This window comes from Maniola hyperantus, chromosome 8 (genome assembly GCF_902806685.2).
Source record: "Maniola hyperantus chromosome 8, iAphHyp1.2, whole genome shotgun sequence".
Lineage (NCBI taxonomy): Eukaryota > Metazoa > Arthropoda > Insecta > Lepidoptera > Nymphalidae > Maniola > Maniola hyperantus.
Genome location: NC_048543.1, coordinates 13790413 through 13813547, shown reverse-complemented (window position 1 = coordinate 13813547; position 23135 = coordinate 13790413). Strand labels below are relative to the sequence as shown.

Sequence of the window (23135 nt, the reverse complement as noted above, 5' to 3'; positions counted from 1 at the left end):
AACATCGAGAGCGTAGCAAGCGTAGACATTATCGTACCCCCGATAGCCTTAGCACATAACTAAGGCTCTATTCGATAAACCGTACAAATACGAACTGTATTCACTCGATACCGAATATCGAGAGTTATGGACACCCCTAGTCGATAAATTTTGCTCGCGATATGATTGTATGGACGTCCGTCATTGATACACTACCAGTCCTAGATATACCATCTTTAAACGTGTCTAAAAAATGAGCAAATGCAATATTGACTAATGGACGTGGTGTACATATTACATTATTTAAGGCTTTGGCTTTCTATTTGGGTGTCCGGGGTTCTATCCCGAGGGTCCAAATCTCTAACTTTTCAGTTCGTTTTAACTGTGTAAGCATTTTAAACAATTAATTATCAGTTGCTTTAACGGCAAAAATCATGAGGAAACTTGCATATCTACCTAAGAGTGAAGCCTTCCAATCCGCACTTCGTCAGCTTGGTGGACTATGACCTAATCCTTCTCATTCTGAGAAAAGACTCGTGCTCGGTAGAGCGATGGGTTGAAATTATGATGATGATATGGAAATATAGTGCTTGCATTTCTAATGTGTATCTTTGTAATATTATCATGTCAATGGCAACTTTTAAAACTCCTTACTTGATTTAAAACCCTAATAAATAAATGAGAAAACATCCGCGGATGATTCTACAATACGGGACAGCCTTTAATTTACGCTGATCGGTTGAATCAAGGATAATAATTAAAATCATGGCAACAACCATTGTAATAATATTTGACTTTATAATAATTTCTAAATTACAATATCACGTCTTTTAGTAGCAAAATTGTAAACAAAATTCGAAAATAGAATAAGCCCACTTACAGGGCTACCACATTCTCATTAACCGAGCGAGCGGCAACCCGCGCGCATCCATCATTACGCGCCGGTTCAATGTGGACAGCCCTATAATTTTCTTTCCCGCAGCAATATTCAACTATATCGCCCTCCCTTTCACTCTCTTACATTTGCAGTACATTAAAAGAAGACGCTACCTTGAAATGAGATTCGTCGAAAAACTGATGTACAGCTTATTATAATGTTGGTACTGTTTGGTTGGAATTAAGTGCATTTTTTTCTGTATTTCGTGATGTAAAATTATTATTGAGGGTGCAGATGATAACGTGTTTAATATAATGTACACGGTCCCTATAAATAGAAGTTTTTTCAAACAAAACTTTTTACGTGTATTTCAGACTAGTATAAAATGTGAAGATAAATCGGTAGGTATGGTTTTACCAGTTTTACTTATTAGGCATAAAAGAATTACCTACTATGAATCACGTAGAGAATTTATGATGGGACCATAGTTTATTGAGTTCCGGTCAACATCATCATCATCATCCGGGTAAGTATCATTGAGTTACGGTGTACCTGAAAAAATTGATGGCAGCACTTTCTATGCAAAATCTTTTCATGTGCCAATGTAGGGAAGCTGCACCCCCCTTGATGGGACCACGGAACCATCATCAGCTGTTTGATGGTAAGTACATACATAGTATAGTATGTATTAGGTAAGCACAGTAGGTACGCGACCGAAAGTAATGTACATCGACCTTTAGAAGGAGATAACAGATTTGTAGAGCACTGTCTTGGTCGTTGAAACCGACAAAACGTCGTATAGCTATGAGTGACAGAGACAACGCTCTACAAAGCCGAAATGTCATTCTAAAGGCCGATGTACATTACTTTTGGCCGCGTACTGTAGGTACTTATACTTACTAGTGTAGTTACTGTAATCACCTACCTGCCATATGAAATAAGGATCAAAATGTAATTAAATCTTTTAATATTTTACAGTATAATAGCATCTAATAGCATGTTCTAGGTACCTACATCATTAATTGCCAATGAGTCAATCACTATCATCAAGAGCGAAGTATTTATCTCGAAATAAATTCAACCATTTCCTCATATCACGATTAAGTGCATCGATTACGTAATTCTCGTCGCAATCTATTGCGAGTTAAAATAATCGATTGCCGTTCTCATCGATACCAATTCGATACATGATAGTTCAGTATCGTAATTGAACAGGTGTTAATTTCACACTTAACTAGTTCAGGAATCGCGCAGCGGTACCTAAGTATAGGATCGACTTAACATTGGTACCGGTTTTAAAACGCTTCGACATAAAGTCCTGAAAAAAACACAGCTACAGTGCGACAAGGCTCTCTTGGCACTTGAATGACATTGACAGGGGGGCGTTGTTGGAGAACAAAGGCTTAGAATATTCAACTTGATGGCAACGTTAGTTCCGATTTTCGCCACGCGCCAAGATAGACTTGTCGCACTGTACGTTTGGTAGAAAAATATTGGAATTTTCCACCATGATGATGGAGGCCTTATTGAATTCGTGGTGACTTTTTTGACGAAGTGCGAATATCCTACTCGCCAGAAATATGTGATTCCTAGATGTTTTTTGTGCACAGAAATGATAGATTCTGGTGGAAAGCTTCAGCCGTGCCTATAGTTGCTATTCTAACAGTACCGCCTATTCTTTTATTTTAAGTACCTAGCGTTCCATAAAACTTAGATACATATAAATAATATCTGTCCCGGCTTTACTTACGTGTGTAGTCGACGTTAGCCCGACTAGTTTCGAACCCATACGGGGTCCTTTTTCAAGGGAGTCCGTTCGCGCGCGCGGGACAGATATTATTTAGAATGGAAATCACTCACGGTAGTTTAAATGCTAGATACATATAGGTAAAGCTCGAATATACGATCGAAGTTTAAAAAAGCGAAGCTAATTCGTTTTTTGCGATACTTTTGTAGTATCTGTGGTCTATTGCCATTTGCACCACTACCGTGTACAATTATCTAGTCTATGGCCACTACGCGCATGCGTGTCACACACCCGAGCGTACCTACTTCCTTCACTTTTTAAAATACGAATGTATGAGCTTCACATAATATTTAAGTTTTAATTATGTGAAAAGTGCTAAGTACTCAATTAAAAGTACCTTAAAAAGCAGCAAAAGCGAAAAGAAAACATTCAACTGTTATAATGGTGTTAAAGTTTTAATACGAGTTAGTTTCCACATTGTGCGTAGCAGGCGGAGTGTTTTTTAATAAATTCGAATATTAAAAATTTAAACCAGATTCTACACGGCTGTCAGCTAATCGTTACGATATCGGTTCATACTTGTGGAATCCAGCCAATGACCTTACATCGTACCTCGGTTGAATGAAACCTAGCCTACTATAAAGCTTACACTACACGTTACAAGTCAACTTGTCCGCGTGCTTGGCAAGTGGCAAGCCAAGTACAGTACATCGACCTCTTGAAGGAGATAGCAGATTTCTAGAGCGCTGTCCCTGTCGTTGAGACCGACAAAACGTCATATAGGTATGAGTGACAGAGACAACGCTCTACAAAGCCGAAATGGCATTCTAAAGGCCGATGTACATTACTTTCGGCCGCGTACTGTACGACATTATTATTAAAAAGCTGAAAAAAAGATTTTTAATGGGTAATTTTTAAGATTTTGTAAATACTTATGAGTTATAATTGACATTTGCATAATTTGGCGATACATAGAGTTGTCATTTTAAGGTCCATTAACATTTAATTATTCGAACTGATAGGGACAATAAAATCAACCGAAAATAAGATCGTTTACAGCCGTTTGGTTTAATTGTAAAATCTTAAAAGCTTTGCAGTATAAAACGTGTCTCATCAAATGTCGAACCATAGTAATTATTCGGTAGATACATTTAGATAACAAATTTTTATGTTTTGTTCAATAACAATCATTTTATTTAATCATCCCACCTAAAAAAACCAGATACATATTATATGATTTTTATTATTTAAACAGCATCCTTTTTATTTAAAAAAAAATGGGTGATAAAAAGCCAAGCACCTTGACTTGAGTATAATTTGGTGAACGAAACTGCAGCTCTATAGTGCGACAACGCTCTCTTGGCACTTGAATGACATTGACAGGGGGGCGCTGTTGGAGTACAATAAGGCTTAGAATATTCAAACAAGACCAAAGTGGACACTTGACGGCCACGTTAGTTCCGATTTTCTCCACGCGCCAAGATAGACTTGTCGCACTGTAGGTACGTGATTTATTTACGTTTCCAGATTTTCCACATACAAGTTAGCCCTTGACTGCAATCTCACCTGGTGGTAAGTGATGAATGATGCAGTCTAAGATAGAAACGGTCTAACCTGGAAGGGGTATGGCAACTTTTTATTAAACCCATGGTCCTTTGATTTTTTAGTCGGACAAACTAAAAGCAAGTCCAAAAATAGTTAGCAAATGTGATTATCGGAAACTAAAAACATTTACCTAATGCGGTAAAAGTAATTAAAAGATCCATAACTATCTCAGTAAAAAAAGATAATTAATCGAGTAATAAAAATCCGATTACGAGCTTACCTAGTCGGGTCGAATTAGCCCTAGCAAAAAGCACTGTACTGTGGGAATGCATCGGGTAATGCCTTTTTGCCGCAATATTAGCGTCTACGTTTAAATGTAGGTACTAGACAGGCGCAGAAATAACCTTATATAATAGTCCGCGACAGGTTGCGATAGCAATCGGGGTATGAGGCGGGGGGACGCACACCTGCAGACCCCACACGGTTAGGTGTGGTTTATCATCATCATCATCATCATCATAATCAACCGATAGATGCCCATTGCCCACTGCTAGACATAAGTCACTTGTAGGGACTTTCAAATGCCAAGGTATTGCGCCGCCTGAATCCAGCAGCTCTCTGCGACTCGTCTGATGTCGTCCATCAACCTAGTGGGGAGTTTTTCAATCCTGCGCTTTCCGGTGCGAGGTTGCCATTGCAGCACCTTGGGATCCCAACCTCTATCGATTTTTCGAACTAAGTGCCCTGCCCATTGCCACTTCAGAAGGAAAATATGGCGAGGAAACCTACATTTTCCATAATGTTCTCAAAGGTGTGTGTACAGTCTGCATATATATACGCACTTCGCCAGCGTGATGGTGGCCTATAGCCAAACCCTTCTTTTTCTTAAAGGAGACCCGTACTCAGTAGTGGACCGGCGATGGGTTGATCATGATGATGATGATGATATATAAAAAGCTAGCTTATGCTCGCGACTTCGTCCGCGTGGACTACACAAATTTTAAACCTCTATTTCACCCCCTCTGTGCTTAGGGGTTGAATATTCAAAACTCCTTTCTTAGCGGATGCCTACGTCATAATAACTATCATCCGTCCCGTAGTTTGAGCTGTGCGTTGATGAATCAGTCAGTCAGTCAGTCAGTCACCTTTTCCTTTTATGTATCAAGATAATGTATTGGGAAAAGTGAAGTTAGCAACAGCCAACGAAATAATGAAAATACACTAAAATATCTTACACTTAGGCACAAGTCGATAAAATCGGAATTTGCATATATACAGTCGCTGCCTTCTTAATCCGTTTAAAATCCGACACATCTTATAATTACTCACGTCTGTAAAGATATAGGTAACCTTCTCGAGATATAAAAAGACCACTATTACAATAAAACTATAATGAGTAACTATAAGATATTTATATATTACAGGCTTATAACAAATTGCTTTGGTTTATTTATTAATCTTTTTGTTTTACCCCTTTTGTAATGTTTAAGCGACCTTAGCTGTGACAGCCTAGTGGTTAAGACATCCGCCTCCTAATCGGAGGTCGGGGGTTCGAATCCCGGGCACGCCCCCCTAATTTTTCGGAGTTATGTGCGTTTTAAGTAATTAAGTACCACAAGCTTTAACGGTGAAGGACAACATCGTGAGGAAACCTGCACGCCTAAGAGTTCTCCATAATGGCCTCAAAGGTGTGTTAAGTATAGAAAAGATAAAAATCTATATATATAAAATTCAAAGTCCTGACTGACTGACTGACATAAATATCAACGCACAGCCTAAACCGCTGGTCCTAAAGACATGAAATTTGGAGTGTCTATTCTTTGTAAAGAGTAGGTATCCACTAAGAAAGGATTTTTCGAAATTCCACCCCTAAGTGGGTGAAATGGGGGATGGAATTTTGTATGAAAGTCCGTCATTTTCAAGTAATTTGCATGAAAATTGGTATTTGAGTTTTCTGTCACAAATGAAGAAATACGTGTTTCAGGATTTTTGGAAAATTGGCCCATAAGGGTGGTAAAATAGGAGATGAAAGTTTGTATGGGACAGTTTTAATTATTGATAATATTAATAACTAAATTTGGAAAATAGGTTTTTTCTTGAGGTTAGGTGTCAGCTAAGAAACGACTATGAGAAAATGCCCCCCTAAAGGGATGAAATGGGGGTTGGAAGGTTATATGTGTTATTCGGTGCAGGGTGCGCGTCCTGATGTTATAATGTTTGTTTCTATGAATAAAAAAATGCCATTTGTTTCTTGTAGGCCACGCGAGCGAAGCCGCGAGCAGAAGCTAGTAAGTGAATATAATCGATCGACCAAGCTTCAGTCTTATAACAAAAATCGTCTTGTTGTTAAAATAATCCTTTTATTGAGTTTTGTAGCGGCTCAAATTCATGACGGACGACATCTCGCTTATAATTGCTACATACACCACGAATGGGCGGTAAAAAATTGCCCGTTCAACCTTCGACTGGAGACACGATCCTTTAATAGAGGAGATATGGATGCGATTTCACGTTATTTTATTGTTGGCAATTATTTTCATATTAATGTTTAGGGTTCCGTACCTCAAAAGGAAAAAACGGAACCCTTATAGTATCACTTTGTTGTCTGTCTGTCTGTCAGTCTGTCAAGAAACCTACAGTGTACTTCCCGTTGACCTAGAATCATGAAATTTGGTAGGTAGGTAGGTAAGTCTCATAGCAGACATTAGGGGAAAAATCTGAAAACCGTGAATTTGTGGTCACATCACACAAAAAAAAATGCGGTCATGAACTAATAATTAGTATTTTCAATATTTGAAGTAAGATAACTATATCAAGTGGGGTATCATATGAAAGGGCTTCACCTGTGCATTCTAAAACAGATTTTTTATTTATTTTTATGTATCATAGTTTTTTAATTATCGTGCAAAATGTCTAAAGAATACGACTGTAGTGCCTACCTCGTTGCGCGAGCCTGACTCGCACTTGGCCGGTTTTTTAGTATCTAGTCTATCTACATTAAAAATCTTTGACTTTACATTTCACACAGTTTCTTACATTCAACTTATTAAATAAATTAGTAACATGAGTTCAATTGGATTCCTTAGACTTCAGTCAACATCGTGTTACAGGCACGAAGAGCCCTATTATAATAGAATTAGCAGCAATAAAACGGTTAAAATTCTTGAAAATTTTATTTTTTCGCAAAACATGCAGAAACAAAAACAGTCTCCGCAACTAAACTATTTGAGCAAAACTTATGCGCAAATGCTGTATTGTGGGACTATAAACGTGGTGATAATTACACCGTGGTGCATTACCACTGTTAAGCAACTATACAGATAGGAAACTAATTCACAAATGTACGGAGAAACGGTGGTTCCAGGTGGGGGGCGCGGCGCGGCGCGCGTGTGGCGCGCATGGCGATGGGTCATGTCCCATAAATTCGCTTAACTTATTACTGAAAAATCAAATAGATAAGTCTGACTCGACCGTGATTAAAATCACCGTTCATCATTTATATAAAAATAGAAATGCTTTAATTTAAATATTCTTTAACAAAGCGCTTTTGGATATTCAAGTAAATTTACCACTAACCATATTATTATTTTAAAGTAAAGTATCTAATAGATAGCACTATTCCTTAAAAAACCCGCAAACGAAGTTTATGAGTGCTTCTCGGAAATAAATTAATGCCACATAAAGTTAGGACAACTGACTTGTCCTGACTTTATGTGGCATTAATTTTATTAGTTAGTGTTTTTAAATATTTTAGAACAAAGTCCTACTGTATGATTGCTAAACTGTGATACTACTGTAGCTCAGTAAGTTTTTACACGAATAAATTAAGAGCAATATTCCGATCATTCTTTATCTATGGAGTCATTAACTAGTCGCATTATTTTATTTTTATCTTAACTTAATTTACATTACAAGCCTAGAAATTTCAGATATTTCCATTCATTTGTGGCCACAGGCTAGCAAGTTGTTTACAATAGGGTAAATATGGTATTTTTTTAGGGTTCCGTACCTCAAAAGAAAAAACGGAACCCTTTTAGGATCACTTTGTTGTCTGTCGGTCTGTCAAGAAACCTACAGGGTACTAATTAAGATAACTATATCAAGTATTATATGAAAGGCCTTCACCTGTGCATTCTAAAACAGATTTTTATTTATTTTTATGTATCATAGTTTTTGAATTAGAATTTTTGAAATAGCCTGCAAAATGTCGAAAAAATACGACTGTAGTACGGAACCCTCATTGCGCGAGCCTGACTCGCACTTGGCCGGTTTTTGTTCTTAACAGTCAATTGTGTTCTCCAAGAACACAACTTCTTTCACTTTTGCAGCATTTATTAGGGTTCCGTACCCGGCCATCAGGACCGAATTACTAAGACTCCGCTGTATGTTTATCCATCCGTCTGTCTGTCAGCGGGTTGTCTCTCGTGAACTATAATAGGTACAAAGTTGAAATTTTCACAGAATGTGTAGGTATGTATTTCTTTTGCTTCTATAACAACGAAATAGAAAAAAAACTAGATGATGCCCGCGACTTCATCCACGTGGATTTAGGTTTTTGAAAATTCCGTGATTTCCGAAAGTCTTTGATTTTCCGGGATAAGAAGTAGCCTATGTCCTTCCCTGGAATGTAAGCTAACTCTGTACCAAATTTCAACTAAATCGGTTAAACTGTTGGGCCGTGAAAAGCTAGCAGACAGACAGACAGACACACTTTTGCATTTAAAAATATTAGTATGGATGTCAGAATAACCCCCACCGTTATCAAACAATGAAACTGGTCACACCAGTGACAATCATGATGCAGAGAGAGATTTGTCCCATTTTTTACGCAGAGGATCAGCCTGGCTCGGAAATGCTGCCCATTCAGCCATTATTCTTGGCACCATTCCACGCGGACATGATTTATACAGTGACTAGCTTATGCCCGCGACTTCGTCCGCGTGGACTACACAAATTTTAAACCCCTATTTTACACCCTTAGGTTTGATTTTTAACTATGAGATTTTAACATAAGCTTAATAAAATATGTCATGTACTGCTAATTGCAAAAATATTAACTACAAAACTTCTTTATCGACACTTTAAAACTGACAGACTTTCATACAAACTTCAAACCCCTATTTTACCCCTTTAGGGGTTGAATTTTGAAAAATCCTTTCTTAGCGGACGCCTACGTTATAATAGCTATCTGCATGCCAAATTTCAGCGTGATCCGTCCAGTAGTTTGAACTGTGCGTTGATAGATCAGTCAGTCAGTCAGTCAGTCAGTCACCTTTTCCTTTTATATATATATAGATTAGATAAGGCTAGCTTTAAGTTTAGAGTATCTTGGAAAATAACGTTGTTGGGTTGTGTAGTTTGTAATTTAAAGCGCGCTTTTATTGAGATAGAAGCTTCAGAGAAGACTTTTAGTACCACAAGATTTTATGATCGAAGCCTGCGGTCCCAATCACAGCGATTTCATAAGCGTAGCGAGAAAGAAATTTTGATTCATAAAAATTCACATTTACTCACTAAATAATTTTATGGTTTTTAGTAATTTGAATAGATCTACCTACTTCTTGAATAAACGTATATTTTTTACTTAAACGTTCCTTCAATGCATGCAGTGTATGTACTTCAAATGAATTTTTTTAGGATTCCGTACCTCAAAAGGAAAACGGAACCCTTATAGGTTCACTTCGTTGTCTGTCTGTCTTTCTATCAAGAAACCTAGAGGATACTTCCCTTTGACCTAGAATGAAATTGGGCAGGTAGGTAGATCTAATTCTAATAGCACATGAAAGCGGAAAATCCGAAACCGTTACGATTATACCTTTACATTCTAAAACATTTTTATTTCATTTTTATTTATTTTTATGCTAAATAGTTTTTTATTTATCGTACAAAATGTCGTAAAAATACGACTGTATTGCGAAACCCTCGGTGCGCGGGTCTGACTCGCACTTGGCCGGTTTTTCTTGCCTAAAAGATGCATTCTTACTTGTACCCATATTCAAATTGGAGGAGAAAACTTATAGAAAACGAGCTAGAAGGGAGCTTTAAGACTTAAACGGCGCGTCGGGCTTTAATCGCTACCGCTCAACGACTGTAGGCCCCCGCCTTTTATATTTCAACGGATAAAATGTAATAATAAAAAACATTTTTAATTATCGCGCTCAGCCGGCTTTAAGGACTATAGGTATTTTCATAATAACCTTTATCTAAATTGCGACCACACGCCAAGTCGCTTCAATCTATATACATGCATATTGCATCCTAATATTATAAATACGAAAGTGTGCCTGTCTGTCTGTCTGTCTGTATGCCAGCTTTTCAAAGTCCATTCGTTCAACCGATTTTGATGAAGTTTTGTACAGAGATAGCTTGCATTCCGGGAACGGACATCAAAGAGTTCCCACAGGATTTTTGAAAAACAAAACTCATAAACGACGAAGTCGCGTGCATCATCTAGTAATTAATAAATGGTACATCTGCGGTAGAAAATAATGTACATCGACCTTAAGAAAGAGATAGCGGTTTTGTAGAGCATCTCTATAGTTGAGACCGACAAAACGACACATAGGTATGAGTATGAGTGACAGAGACAACGCTCTACAAAGCCGAAATCTCATTCTAAAGGTCGATGTACATTACTTTCTGCCGCGTACTGTACACGTGTTACCTACTGTCGCGAGATGGTATGTGTAAGTCGACCATAAACGAATATTTTGTGATTATCTGTTACCATAAAAAGCGTGTATATATTTCTTATAGAACTCGACATTTCTCTCTCCGAACAAGTCATTGTAAATACTTAATGAAATTGTTCTTGCACATAAAATTACAATGCATTTACATAATCTATTATTATGTGTGTACATAACTTTACACTTGCACATTCGTTAATTACCTAGATACTTAGATCGCTATTATGAAACTAATAGTATATAGGTATATAGGTATATACCTATGTACTACATAATTATTATTAGAAATTAATATATTACGGGATATATCACGTAATGAATTAATTGTTATTTATGTTAAACCTAGCATGACGATAATGAGCATGTATATCACGCAAGCAAGTAAGAACATGTTCTTACATTACATAATTACATCTTACATTATAATATGCATATTATTACAAAATTCGCATACAGCTGAAAATTTGTACGAATGTTCGGAACACCATTATAAATGAAATATGAAAAGACCCCATCGATCCGACATTTGAGAAAAAATATTCAAGGTTTTCACATTTTTCAGCCAAACGGTAAGGTTCAGCATAAAAAAATGAGTAGGTAGGTAGATAATTAGATATTATAACTTGCACTATATATAAATTTAATAGGATAAACATCCTATTAACGACAAATGTGTGTTTGTTTAGTGTGTTTGAGCGGTAATAGCCTAGTATTTAAGACGTTGCATACCCGGGATCGAACCCCGAACCGCTCAACTGTGAGGCCCACGTCCAGGCCACTAAGCTATCACCGATTTTATGTTATATGCTAGCTTATACTCGGAACTTCGTCCGCGTGGACTATACAAATTTCAAACCCTTATTTCACTCTCTTAGGGGTTGAATTTTCAAAAATCCGCGGATGCCTACGTCATAATAGCTATCTGAATTTCAGCCCGATCCGTCTAGTAGTTTGAGCTGTGCGTTGATAGATCAGTCAGTCAAGTCACCTTTTCCTTTTGTAGATTAAAAGTTTAATTATTTATGATTACTCGTTATAAATTAGCTATGGTACTAGGGAGGTATAAATGCAGTAGAGTTGAATACATTCTGGGCATACTAGATAAGTAGATACAGTGCGTCAAAGCTCTCTTGGCACTTGAATGACATTGACAGGGGGGCTGCTGGAGAACAAAGGCTTAGAATATTCAAACAAGAACAAAGGGGACACTTGACGGCAACGTTAGCTCAGTTTTTCGCCACGCGCCAAGGTAGCCTTGTCGCACTGTATCTGTGGGTATAAAGTAGATATGTAATGGTTGCACTCGCCGCATACGATCGTTTGCATTGTACGTAATTAACGATAACGTGCGGACTCCAAAAAGCAAAAATGAAAGGTAAATGCTGCGAGGTAAACAGCGCAATCAGATTTACATAATTACCCAAACATTCATAAACCTGGAAACTTTATATACCACTGTCCATTAGGTGCATTAACTTTTTTTAAAGATATAGCGACTTCACCATCATCATCAACCGATAGGACGTCTATAAATGATGAACATAGGTCTCTTGTAGGGACTTCCACACGCTACGGTCCTGCATCCGGCTTCTCGCGACCCGTTCACCTAGTGGGGGGGGAGGGGGGGTTGCAGACAGACAGACAGACAGACAGACAACAAAGTGATCCTATAAGGGTTCCGTTTTTCCTTTTGAGGTACGGAACCCTAAAAAATAGTAGGAAACATAAAAAATATTTGGTACCTACTGAAGCTACTTTTAGAAGACCAAACTCAAAGACTTAAAACTGTCAAGCTGTTTCCGAACAACTATTTCTGACTAGAACGTCCAGGCAAGTCACGAAACGTCTTAAAGCCAGGCAATAATGAATGATACGTGATTGCCCCTCAATAAATAGTCCCGGGATGGGTTAAATAGTCGTAAACACCCGGGGACACGCTCCCTTATGGTCCGCAGACACGCAACGGTTAATGATGGAACTTAGGATTTATGTGGACACCGGACGTGGGTTTGAATCGTTGGAAATCGATTAAAAAAAATATCTGCATTTCTTTTTTTTTAATCAAAGGTAAGATCGTGCAATTCTGGCTTAGCATTATTTACTTAATTAATACAAGGTACGATTGAAAAAAACAGATTTTTGAGACTATTTTAATTTTTCTTACCCGCCATTTCACAGTTAACCCTTTATAATATTAGTGTAACTATATGAAATACTAATAAATAATAAGCTGTGATAGCCTAGTGATTAGGACGTCCGCCTTCTAATCGGAGGTCGGGGGTTTGATCCCGGGCACGCACCTCTAACTTTTCGGAGCTATGTGCGTTTTAAGTAATTAAATATCACTTGCTTTAACGGTGAAGGAAAACATCGGGAGGAAACCTGCATGTCTGAGACTTCTCCATAACGTTCTCAGAGGTGTGTGAAGTCTACCGATCCGCACATGGCCAGCGTGGTAGACTATGGCCAAACCCCTTCTGACTCTGAGAGGAAACCCGTGTTCTGTAGTGAGCCGGCGATGGGTTGATGATGATGATATGAAATACTTTTATAACATTTCCCGAAAAATGTGATACAAGTTAAAATTCAACTAATAAGATGCCCTCAAAATCACCTTAGATAACAGCTTACATTACCGCCAACAAAATGCTAATGGCGTATATTACACCTACTTCGTAAATCACATAAGGATTACAATACATGTACAACGTGAGATAAGATAAGATTCGATCAAATGAAGATAGCGTTACGGTACAATACGTGTTCCTAATACGTGTACCGAGCCATCGAAGAATACGAATTATTCATTCAAAAAAGCCATTCCGAACCATTGTTAAATTCATTAATAACGGCCAGGAAATACTAAAAATCTATTTATAATATGAAAAGATAAACTGACTGATCGGACATAACGGATCGACTATAAGTTTGAGATTTTGCAGCTATAGCTTTTATTTAAGCCCCATAGGGGTCATAATAGCTATCTGCATGCCAAATTTCAGCCCGATCCGTCCAGTGGTTTGAGCTGTGCGTTGATAGATCAGTCAGTCAGCCAGTTAGTCAGTCAGTCAGACAGTCACCTTTTCCTTTTATATATTCGGATAGATTAGAGCAAAAATGTTAGAATTTTTGAGTGTTTAAAAAAGTTACCTAAATTTTTTTTACAGTAAGTATTAAAAAGTTAATAATGTTTAACCACGTTTTAAACTTTTAGATTAAGTAAAAATAATTTTGCACGCCATGCAAAATATTATGTGAATGATTGATTAATTTCTACTTATTATTCTGACAAAATAAACACATCGAAGACCTATGTAAATAATAATATTTAAAAAAAATATCAATTAAACTTTTACAAGTACTTTTGAATCGTCAAATGCATCTACCACTGGTTCCGAATGCCTTTCCTACCGAGAAGAACCAGCAAGAAACTCGGCAGTTGTTCTATGCATGCTCTTCTATTATGTTACATGTACCATATTCTAGCAAAATAAACGATTATTATGATTATGAGATGTATTCAGGGTTCAACAAGTATTGTACTTATGAATCTCGTTTACAGTTCAAAGTCGGCAATAGAACATTAATAGCTTTACACCTACGTCGTAAATTACTAAAGGTCTACAATACGCACCACGCGCTATGCTACTACAGTATGAGACGAGAATAATGATCGTAGAGATAGCAATACGGTACTGTACCTGTAGTATAAGACTTTACGTCTCACCAAACGTTGCTAGAATTCGAGAGTCGAAACACAATAACATCAAAGTAAAATGGACCTAAAGAGCCTTGAATTGGAGTCAAATATTCAATGCCACTGATTTTAATTTCGCAATGTTTCCGCTTGGAGCGCTGGCTGTATAAGTGTAGACAAACTTGAGCTTTAAAACAAGGCATTTAAGATCGAGTTTACTGTGACGCGGAAGTATTTCGACTCTCGAATTTGGTTTGTTTTGGTGAGACGTAAAATCTTATACTACGGGTACTGTACTGTAGCTATAGTACCTGACTCCTAATATGGCGACCTACTTCAATGTATGCAAGTAAATAGTAATTGCTGAAATCTACTCTTATACAGTACGACAAGGCTCTTTTGGCACTTGAGAGACATTGAAAGGGGGGCGTAGTTGTAGAACAAAGGCTGCCAGCAAATAAGATCTCCCCAATTTTACGGAATATGTTGAAAATGTCTTCAATGTATATGTAAGTAAATTGTTGCTGAAATCTACTCTTATATAATCCGACAAGGCTCTTTTGGCACTTGAGTGACATTGACAGGGGGGCGTAGTTGTAGAACAAAGGCTGCCACCAAAAAAAAATCTCCCCAATTTTACGGAATATTTTGAAAATGTCAATGTCAAAAATCGTGTGATTTTTATCTAATTTTAACTGAATGGGAAAGGGAAAGCTGTCCCTGTTTCCAAATCGAGAAATTATAATAAAAACCATTTATGGGCCATGGATTTTCAAACTTATCATGTTTCTAAATAATATCTGTCCCGGCTGTACTCACGTGTTTAGTCGACGTTAGCCCGACTAGTTTCGAACCCTTATCATGTTTACTTGCTCAAATACTATATTGACCTATTACTAAATACAACTATAAGATGCGGACACATTTATGATGTATCTATTAACAGAATATATCGTAATGTTATGTTTATGGAATTAAAAAAAATAACAGTGAACTTCAGGTTTTTTACTTAGCAACACCGCATATAAGGGGACAGCGTGAGCGTGACACTTTACAAGATGGCGGCGTTAGTTCTAATTTTGGCCACGCGCCAAAAGATCTTTGTCGCAAAGTACCAATTTATTATTGTGGTTATAATAATAACAACCCCCTCTTTAATGCAGTGTGCAGTGATGCGAAAACCGATAACATGTCCCGAATTAAATTTTATCCCAAATTGATCTAAACTTCAATTTATATTTAAATAAATTATAGTTTACCAAAACTTTCTTATTTACTTTTCGAGTGAGTAAATATGTCTATATCTACCCTAGTATCCGTAGACCGTTAAAATATTTGTGCTAGTACCTACTTATCAGTGATACATTTTTTTAAAGAATATTTGCCAAGTTTATCATTATGACTAGTATTCCCCTTTCCCCTCCAACTAAGCGTAAAGCTTGTGCTAGGAGTTGGTACAAAAAGATGGTGCACAATGAATGATGATGCTTTATGAAAAGATGGTAAACAAAACGGTATAACTACATGAAATTAAATTTTACAGGAGCAAAAAACTGAATGAAAGCTATTGAAATGTTACTGTAATTGCAGCGTTTTCATCGAAATAAGGACTGTTCGACTCAATTTTCCCCTCCAATTATAATATGTGTACCTTCAAGTCAAGAGTGAATAGGCATCTTCTAGGCAAGCGCACTCCATGTTTGGCTACATGATCACTTGCCACATTGATTGCAGCCAAGAATTATTATTTTTTTTGTTTGAAATTAAGTTTAGAATTCAAATTTGTATTCAGCGGGCCGAAAACGAGCCGTCTTTTTAATTAAATTATCAAATAGCAGCTTGTCGTAGTAGGCAACTGATTTACTTCAAGTTAGGAATAAATAATGGGTCCTTTGTCAAGTCACTATGTATATCAAATCGCTTGCCCATAGAGCATTATACGCAGAGCTCCTACAACAAGCATTATCCCTATAAGCGCCCTCCTCCCTAGTAGTCCGGCTCTCAGATTGTGCGCCCTATAGGGCAGACCTGCCTGTTAATAGTATTGCTCATGTAAATGCGGTTGAATGGCCTGGCTTCATACAGTCGTGCGTTTTGCACGATTTATTGCGTATCAAGATTAGGTAGCTGTCATTTAGCTATTAAAGTTAGTGTTTGTTTTAACTATGCCTGTACTACTCTGTTCGTCTAAATCAGAGGTCCTAAATGTAGCTTTTAAGTTAAACGGAAAAGTTATTATCATGTCGTAAGCGTTGAGGTATTTTACATATTCGAATATATTTTTTATTTATATTATAGGTTCATTTTTTTATTTTTTTTAAGTTAAATTGACTGACGAAACATTGAATGTTAGTACCACGGTTTTGCAATACACTACCTCACAGGGATGAGGTAGTGTATAATCGTTGTAGTGTATAACTGTTAGCTGTCAAAATCACCATCCTATATTAGACAAGGTATACATTTATTTTGTTACTTTTCGACCGTGACCAACTATTAGCACAGTTTTAACTACTATTAGCACAGTTTTACCTACTATTAGCACAGTTTTCTAATAACTACTACTCTGCTATGTCAACTGGTAAATAGAGATTTATAATCTTTACACGAGGCGCATTGTACAAAAAGTTTGGTCAAAAACAGACCTCAGCCGGGCTTGTATATTTAATTCTTAGTCCTGCGCAATCCGCCATGTTGCAACTTCAGATTGAACTACTTGTTTTGCGTTCACTATACCTAAATAAAATGTCTACCTATAAAATTAAATGGCACAAACACGGCTTTGCAAGAGAATCCACTTAATTTGAATTCAGAATGTTTTATTCAAATAGGCTTTTACAAGCTCTTTTGAATCGTCAACGGCCTGTCCGTCAGTCGCGAATCTACCACCGACTCAGAAATACCTATTCTACATATTATCCATTTCCTGAGATTATATACTGGAAATGATAAATAGCAAGAAACTTAGGGTGAGATCTATAGAGCGCACTCTGACTTAGCTTAGACTTAAGATAGAGTTAAAACGAGACAGAGCTATATCTCTCACATGAATCTGTCTCGTTTTAACTCAATCTTAAGTCTGAGCAAAGACAAAGTGCGCTCTATAGATCTCAGCCTTAGTGTATAGCTTAAAGTTCTATCCACACAGAACTGCATTGCCAGTGACGTATACAAAATACTTATTTGGTTTAAGTTTTATCTGTTTCTTATAGATCGCTACCTTATGCTCGCGACTTCGTCCGCTTGGACTACACAAATTTCCAACCCCTATTATACCAATAGGGTTGGAAATTTGTGTAGTCAACGCGGACGAAGTCGCGAGCATCAGCTAGTTTTATAAAAAGATCTTTGATATAACTCTTATTCCTATTTATTCAAAGAACATCTTTAAAATGTCTCTTAACAATATTCATTCACATTGTCCATATACTGCCTCTAGAATACGCATATATCGTAAAAACGTCAGCTCAACGGTCACGACGCTTCGAGCGAGCAACACTACCATTCACTGTTTAATTTTCAATTTAGATCGCAATTTGCGATGGGAGCGCCGCCGCCCAAACTTGGGCTCCTTCGCGATAGATTTATACCCACTTATGACTATGTACCTACCTCACGTGGAAAATATTTAAACGAATTAAACGCCTCTACACACGGACCAACTTGCAAGCCCAACTTACGTTCCAACGTAATTTAATTTTCAGTTAAGAATTGCAGTTTGGTATGCGAGCGTCGCGCCGCCGCCCAAACTTGGGCTCTTTCGCGATTGAATTATACCCGCTTATGACTGTACTGCATGTGGAAACTATTAAAAGGAATTAAACGCCTCCTCTACACACGGACTAACTTGCAACCCCAGTTTACGTTCCAACTTAATTTAATTTTCAATTTAGATTGCAGTTTGTGATGCGAGCGCCGTCGCACAAACTTGGTTTCCTTTGCGAATAGGTTTATATTATGATAGTCTTTAAATGTGAAATACATTAAAACGAGTTAAGCACCTTTACACACGGACCAACTTGATTCCCAAGCTACTTAACTTATACTTATCTTAATTTTCAATTTAGATTGCAGTTTGCGATGCGAATGCCGTCACTGAAACTTTGGCTCTTTCGTGGATAGATTTATACCCTAACACTTACTTATAACTATGTTCCTCTCGTGAAATACATTAAAACTAATTATATGCCACTACACACGAGACTGACTACACATTCCAATTTCCAACTAAATACGTTCCAATTTAGGTTACCTAAAGCTTATAACCTTTACCACCTAATTCTTATTTTGTCTGATCCTACTGGAATATTATTTATTAATTCCTTCTTTTCTATTCCCATGACAGATACAGATAATATAATTTATGGCAAGCATAATAAGAGCTAAAATAAAAGCGTTGATAGTCTAGTGGTTAACACTTCGGCCTCCTACTCGTGGGGTCCGAGATTCTCTTACACCTCTAACTTTTCGGGCCTCATATTATTCATGGGATCCGAGATCTGATCCTGATGATCTTAAGCAATTAAATAAGGTATCATTTGTTTTAACGATGAAAACATCGTGAGAGTTCTCCGTAATGCTATAAAATATGTGAAGTCTACCAATCTGCACTTGATCAGCATGATGGTGAAAACCCTTTCTCATTCAGAGAAGAGACCCGTGCTAAATATTGGACCGGGCGCGGCGGTGAGTTGGGGTGATGAGAGTTAAAGTTGGGTGCAGAAGTTGATCCCGTGTGTAGCCCCTTATGACTATGGAGGTAAGTCATACGGAATATATTAAAACGAATTAACTCGCGTAAGTTATGAGCCAGCGCCGGATTCACCTGATAAGGTTTAATGAAAATTGCGACGTTTTTTAACAAATTCGCGGGGAGGCGGGTCCGGAGATAAGAGGGATTGATCTGTCTCAATGACTAATTGCCCGCCGGTCGATGATGTAGGCTTGTTTTATCGTAATTGAACACGCTCGGACAATGTGTTTATGGACCATTTTAAAATTTTAATACTTCTACCTCGTTGCCAAAATAATCACAAACTAATTATATACTTGGCTGGGCGCGCTCGGGAAGCTTTCAGATGTCTTGTCGTCCAAAATCCCTTAGTGCTTGTGTTGCCAGTGATGACATATCCCAGATAATTTAGTTGCTACTCGCTAACTATGGGCCTCATAAAAATGCTCAGAGTCACTCATCGGGTGAATGGAGAGAGCTATGCTTTCAATTTCTATACGTGTTCAAATTAGAAATGAGAAGATCCGTAGGAGAACCAGTGCAACCGACATAGCACATAGTTCGAAAAACAGAAAGACATTATAGGGTCCCAAGTTGGTAAAATGGTGACCTCACTATCCCTCAAAATCCCTCACTAGGTGGACAGGCGACATAAAACGAGTTGCAGGGAGCCGCTAGATTTAGGCGGCCCAAGACCGCGGCGTATGGAATTCCTTACAAGATACCTTTATCTAGCAGTGGACGTCTATCGATTGATAATGATGATGATGAATTATAACCAACCGAAAATTCCCTAAAATACATGATTCGATGTTGAAGCTGCATGTTCCACAATTGATCGACATCACGATACGAGAAGTAATAATGATAAAGTCGTCAGGCTCTAACAATGCAGTTCATGGTGCAGTTAACTCTGACATTTCTGTACTGGCATTTTCAGTAACAGCAATAAAATCGAGAACAGCAAATTATCGGTAGTCACGCCATATGGGAGCTTTCACTCCAAACATAGTAACTTTATTATGAACAAATTGACGGGAAATTGATTTTTAAATTACTCTCATACACGACCGAGACTAATTTAAAAAGTAGGGTAATAGTTAACGCGGCATTCGGTAGATTTTTCAAATGTTCTGATGAAATTAGTTACGACGAAAGCAATAAAGGTACAACGCATGAAATCTTTAATGCCTCCAAATTTCAAATGCGCAATTTCTGTTCCGTCGAGGTCGATTCTACATTGAGAAACCGCACCTAACAAATAATGAAGTTAAATTAATCCTGTAAAAAGCTTGCAACAATGTAAACGATAAGCTTATGAATTATTTAGCATCTGTGGCTCAAAATAAGTCCTTAGGTTTAGAAACAAAAGACTCACCTTTAAAATACAGCTGCCGACGGCTTCATTCTCGGAGACGGTCACGTTGTAGAAGGACTGATCGAAGATCGGCTCGTTATCATTCACATCCAACACTGTCACTAACAAGGTCGCAGTGGACGACAGCGGAGGATTGCCTCGATCACTGGCAACCACCGTCAAACGTGGCATCGGATTTGTTTCACAATCAACACGCGCCCGCGTTGTTACCAAACCAGAACGCTCGTCTATCGAAAACCAGTCAGACTGCGGTGTCGGGAGCAAGGAATACCGAATCTCGGCATTCTCTCCTTCGTCCACATCGCTGGCAGATACTTGGATAACCGGAGTACCGGGAGCTGCCGCTTCCGGTACACTCGTTTTATATTCACTCTCGAGAAACACTGGCGGGTTATCATTAACATCAGTCACACGTAAACTGATGATTCGTGACGCATGCAAAGGTGGTGAACCTTTATCTGTTGCGACTACATTCAGCGTGTATGACGACTGTGACTCTCTGTCTAACGGTAATGCAACCACGACCAAATAAATAATGTTATCGTGAGTTCTCAAATCGAAATGTCCATCGCCACCACTTAATGTGACATTAACGTTCGCGTATTCAGTTTTAGAATCTGGGTCGTGTACAGATATTCTAGCTACAAATTCGTCTAGCTGTGCCGACTCAGATATTTTCGGTGTTGCATCATCGCTGAGGAAGATCACATCTATCGTGGGCTGGTTATCGTTAACATCAGTAACACGAATGGACACAAATGCCGTTGTCTCTAGGGGTTGTGCGCCTTTATCTCTCGCGACAACAACCAACTCGTGCAACTCTTTGGTCTCAAAATCTAAAGCCTTATTTACTGTTATCTCACCCGTTTCGGGATCGATCTTAAACATATTCTCTTTATCACTCTGCCTTCTGTTTATCGAGTACCCTATCAAACCGTTCTCTCCAGAGTCTGAATCTATTGCGAACACTTTTAAGACAGCAGTTCCTACTGTCGCATTTTCTGGTATCATAGCCGAGTATACACTCTCAGCAAACACCGGTGGGTTATCATTAACATCTAATATAGTAATATTTACAGTCATCGTCCCTCTTAGCGGTGGCGTCCCTCCATCTAACGCCTCTATGACCAACTCATAGTGGTCTGTAGTTTCTCTATCGAGGAAACCATTGATTTGGAGATCCAGATAGAGTACGCCATCACGTTCTCTGTGAGAAGACAGTCTGAACGCGTTATCTGTATTCCCTGAGACGATGTTATACCTCTGGGTGTTGAATACTCCTAAATCCTGATCTTTGGCTGGATTTAGCTTTCTTTTGACGTCTCTAGGAGTATTTTCTGAGAATTCGACATTCATGACTGGCGCAGGGAATGTAGGAGCATTGTCATTTTCATCTGACACTCTCACTACTACACGGACGTTGTCGCCACTCGCGGGGATCGCTACTAGAGCGTAGTGGTCCCTATTTTCTCTGTCTAGAGGGACTCTAGTCCTTATTTCTCCTGTGTGTGGATCTATTTTGAGATCATCGTTGACTGCGCTGCCTGGCACTGGCACTATTGTGTAAGGTGGGGCCGCATCTGGTAGCTCGTCGCCTAGATGGCCGACGAGAGTGCCTGCACGGGCGTTTTCTTTGACGGTGAACTCACGGACGTGCTCAGCCGCCGCCGCAGCGACGAGCAAGCAGAGGATTGCGCGCAACATCGCGCGATATTGTTTCTCACCGCTCACACATTGTCACACACACCTGAAATTAAAAAAAACAAAGGTTAATGCTCTGCCAAAATTTAAGATTAGCGCTTTCACAAAACATTGTTGCCTGTGAGAGCAAAAACAATTAATTTCTATTCAGAAAGTTCCTCGCACTTATAAGAACAAACCAGATAATCGACATAAAATATAAAGAAACTTATCTCTACCTGGCAACCATGTTGTTTCTGTATTTTGTATGTGCGTTAACTTCTATTTAAATCATCTATTCCTTTTAAAATGTATCTGAAATCTGAATGTAACTAAGTATATCTAGAGCACAATATAATTTGTGTGAAGAATGCAATTGAGTGAAAGGCGAAGGCGTACTAATTACTTAAAAATATGACTTTCTCTTCAAATTAATCTCAATATCAATGCACCATTCAGACCGCTTTATTAGATGCGCATTTTGAGTGTGCGTGCTACTCGACTGTCAGTTTCATTCATAATGACAATCGTTAGAAACCTAAACAAATGATATATTTCTTAGATGATATCTTCATTAGAAACCTACCTATAAAGCATAGATTAATTATTATTGGTCTCGCCACGCTATAAAGATTATATTTCCCCCTTATGTGTGCTATAAGACCTACCTACCTGCCAAATTTCATGATTCTAGGTCAACGGGAAGTACCCTATAGAATTCTTGACAGACAACAAAGTGATCCCCATAAGGGTTCCGTTTTTCCTTTTGACGTACGGAACCTTAAAAAGCGAAAGGTACGTATTTGAAGAA

General features: G+C 38.1%; 1 protein-coding gene across 1 annotated transcript in view; it reads right to left on the bottom strand.

The window, feature by feature from the left end:
- The window catches only part of ds (dachsous cadherin-related 1), a 428813-nt gene extending 406449 nt beyond the window's left edge, over positions 1–22364 (bottom strand). Inside the window, exon 1 of the mRNA XM_069500114.1 lies at positions 20645–22364. Within this exon, the coding sequence (XP_069356215.1) occupies positions 20645–22348 (1704 nt within the window). The 5' untranslated portion in view covers positions 22349–22364. The remainder of the gene's footprint in view (positions 1–20644) is intronic.
- Positions 22365–23135: the final 771 nt, after the last annotated feature.